The 2,907-nt window shown below is 38.9% G+C and overlaps 1 protein-coding gene across 1 annotated transcript; it reads left to right on the forward strand.

Annotated features, from left to right (window-relative positions):
* The first annotated feature begins 1,122 nt into the window (after positions 1–1,122).
* EMB3135 (harpin-induced protein) lies at positions 1,123–2,570 on the forward strand. The gene has a single exon (XM_020357000.3). It carries the CDS (start codon positions 1,407–1,409, stop codon positions 2,172–2,174), a length of 768 nt encoding a protein of 255 aa, XP_020212589.1. The 5' UTR covers positions 1,123–1,406; the 3' UTR covers positions 2,175–2,570.
* Positions 2,571–2,907: the final 337 nt, after the last annotated feature.

A 2,907-nucleotide genomic window follows, 5' to 3' on the forward strand; every position in this document is an offset into this window, starting at 1 on the left:
CTAATACTTATAGTTACGCTGTCAGGTGTCATTCAGCCATGAAAATCAAGAAAGCTCAAAATAATTACTTAATTATTGCATGTCAATCGTCTTGCAATACTATAGTCTGCCAATACCATCTGATTTTGACCAAATGCAAACTCCACATTTCTTTTGGTCACATACGTTCCCTTTTCATTCGTTTAGTTGAGTAGAGTCGGTACATACTCCATTTGTCTTACACTCTTACCATCACTTTTATAATTGGAAAATACTGAAATGCTATTACAAAAGAACATGCAAATGCGCTTGGCTGCCTAAACTTACAAAAAAAAAAAGATGGACCTTCCTCTTCCTGATATAGAGTTTGAGCCAGTTGAATTTTTGAATAAGAACGATCTTATTGCAAATGATAGTCACTTACAAGCATTTACATACATGTAGTCTTAGCTAAGAGCTAAAAACATGCAATACTTAATATTTACACTTTTGATTAAATAAAAATATTTTAAAAAATACATTCATATTTCTTTATTTATGTTTTTAACTCATAAGATAAAAAAAAAAAAAAACATTGAAAATAAAACACGGAGAAAAACGTATGGCCATAAGATCCCGGGGCTCCGTAGATCAAGTAGTCAATTCAATGCAAGTCTTTATCTTCATTCTTCAACCATATATTTGCGTTTCAAATTTTTTGTCTCTAGCGTATTATATTACACATTTGGCCAATTTAATCCAAGTCGAGTAAAATTATCACACATGACAATTTTCTTTTATTAATATAACTGTAGATATAATAATTCCAACTTAAAATTAGTATCGAAGTTAGAACAATTCTGTGTTAGTCAATTTACCCGCAGTAGTTTTGAATTTTTCTGTTTACTATAACTGACAGAAGAAGAAGAAGAAAAAAAAAAAAGGAGTGTGAATGGTTGTTATAAATAGAAAAAGATGGAAAAGGAGTGGACCCAAGATTACCGAGAGTTCACTCAACTGAATCACATGTTACGAAGGAAAGAGCGTGTGACGTGTGTAAGTAAGATAAGCAAAATTACTGGACACAACACAATACAAGACAGCACACAAATCTTGACCTGGCTTGGGTTTCAAGTCTTATAAAATTAACAAGAGGTTGTTAGATTAGGATTAGTGATAGACACTGGAGAGAGGAGAGTGGAGAGAGAGAATAAGAGTAGAAATCGAAATTAAGGAAATAAAAAGGAAAATAAAAAAAGAGAAGAGATTGGAATATTGGTGAGGTGGAAGCATCGAGTTTTGGTTCTGGGTACCTATCTCTTCTACTCACTCTTCTCTTTTCTCTCTACAAAGCTGCTTCTTCTCTCAACCCCTTCCTCTCATCTCATATTTTCAATCCCGCAATTCCCACTCACATTTTACATATTTTTTTAATTATCAAAATTAAAATGTCCGACCCAACCTCCAAACCCAACGGAAACGGCGCGCCCGCCACCAACGGCAACGCCGGCCCCGTCAAGTCCCAACTCTACAACCCCAACCGTCAAGTTTACCGCCCGCAGTCGCGCTACCACGGGCGCCGCCGCTCCCACCGCAACCTCTGCTGCTGCTGCTGCTTCTGGACCATCCTGGTGGTGCTCGGCGTGGCGCTCCTCGCCGCCATTGTCAGCGCCGCACTCTACGTACTGTACCGTCCCCACCGCCCTGAATTCTCCGTGACGAACCTCCGCATTGCGAGGATGAACCTGACGACGCCGTCGGACTCGCCCTCGCACCTCACCACGCTCTTCAACCTCACGCTCATCGCCAAGAACCCCAACAACCACCTCGTCTTCTTCTACGACGCATTCTCCGTGACGGTGTTCTCGAACTCCGTCCCCGTGGGAAACGGCTCCGTGGCGGCCTTCTCCTCCGACAAGAACAACCAGACGAGCCTCCGCGCGGTGCTCTCGGGGTCGCAGGATCTGGACACGGACTCCCTGAGCAGCGTGAGATCGGGTCTGAAGATGAAGAAGGGTTTCCCCGTTCAGATTCAGATGGACACCAAGGTGAAGATGAAGATGGACTCGCTCAAGAGCAAGAAGGTCGGAATCAGAGTCACCTGCGACGGAATCAGAGGCACCGTTCCCGCCGGCAAGACTCCCGCGGTTGCATCCGTCGTCGACTCCGAGTGTAAGGTCGATCTTCGAATCAAGATCTGGAAGTTCTCCTTTTAAAAATGCAACTCTTTTTCATTCATTATTATTGCTAAATTCGTTATTATTATCATCGATCCACATCAATCTCAATAATCAATCCCTTCTCTCTCTCTCCCTCTCTTTTTCATAATTTCCCTGGGGGATGGATTGATTATGATTATGGTTACTTTACTTATCATGCAATGTGCTCGAGTTTCTTAGAATGTGGTCAGAAGGTGAAATTTGTATTGGCGAAAAAAATGAATTTTGAGCTTGTATTCTTGTAATATGAGGAGATATAGGGCAGAAGGCCCTAAGTTTAGTTTTTTTTTTCTTTTTTTTTTAATTTGTCATTGTAGTTTGTTGCTGCAATTTGTTTCAAAGTTCTTACAGTAATGCAACTGAAAATTAATACATGTGGGTTTTGAAATCTTACTCCTCCTCTGTGTTTGTGTTAGATCTCTGTTTAGTGGATCCCTGATCTACCGAACATGATTGAATGAGATTCTGTACATTGGTTTGAGTGAATCAGAATAATACACGGTGTAAAACAATTAAGTAACCCAAAAAAAATGGAAACGAGGGAATTATATATTATTTTGCTTCTTCACTTAGCAATAAATAAGTTATATATGTTTCTTTATTCTAAGTTTAAAATATAATAAAATTAGAAAAATTAATGAATGTATAAAAACTTTTTATATCATCCATAAATCGTAAATAATCTTTAATATAAAATTTAAAATAATTATTATGAAAACCAATAACAACA

The sequence above is a fragment of the Cajanus cajan genome, chromosome 6, assembly GCF_000230855.2.
Source record: "Cajanus cajan strain Asha chromosome 6, NIPB_CcT2T_4, whole genome shotgun sequence".
Taxonomy (NCBI): Eukaryota; Viridiplantae; Streptophyta; class Magnoliopsida; order Fabales; family Fabaceae; genus Cajanus; species Cajanus cajan.

Bases quoted from the DNA above. Each gene is read 5' to 3' on its own strand.
- EMB3135 (XM_020357000.3), top strand. From the start codon at position 1,407: ATGTCCGACCCAACCTCCAAACCCAACGGAAACGGCGCGCCCGCCACC.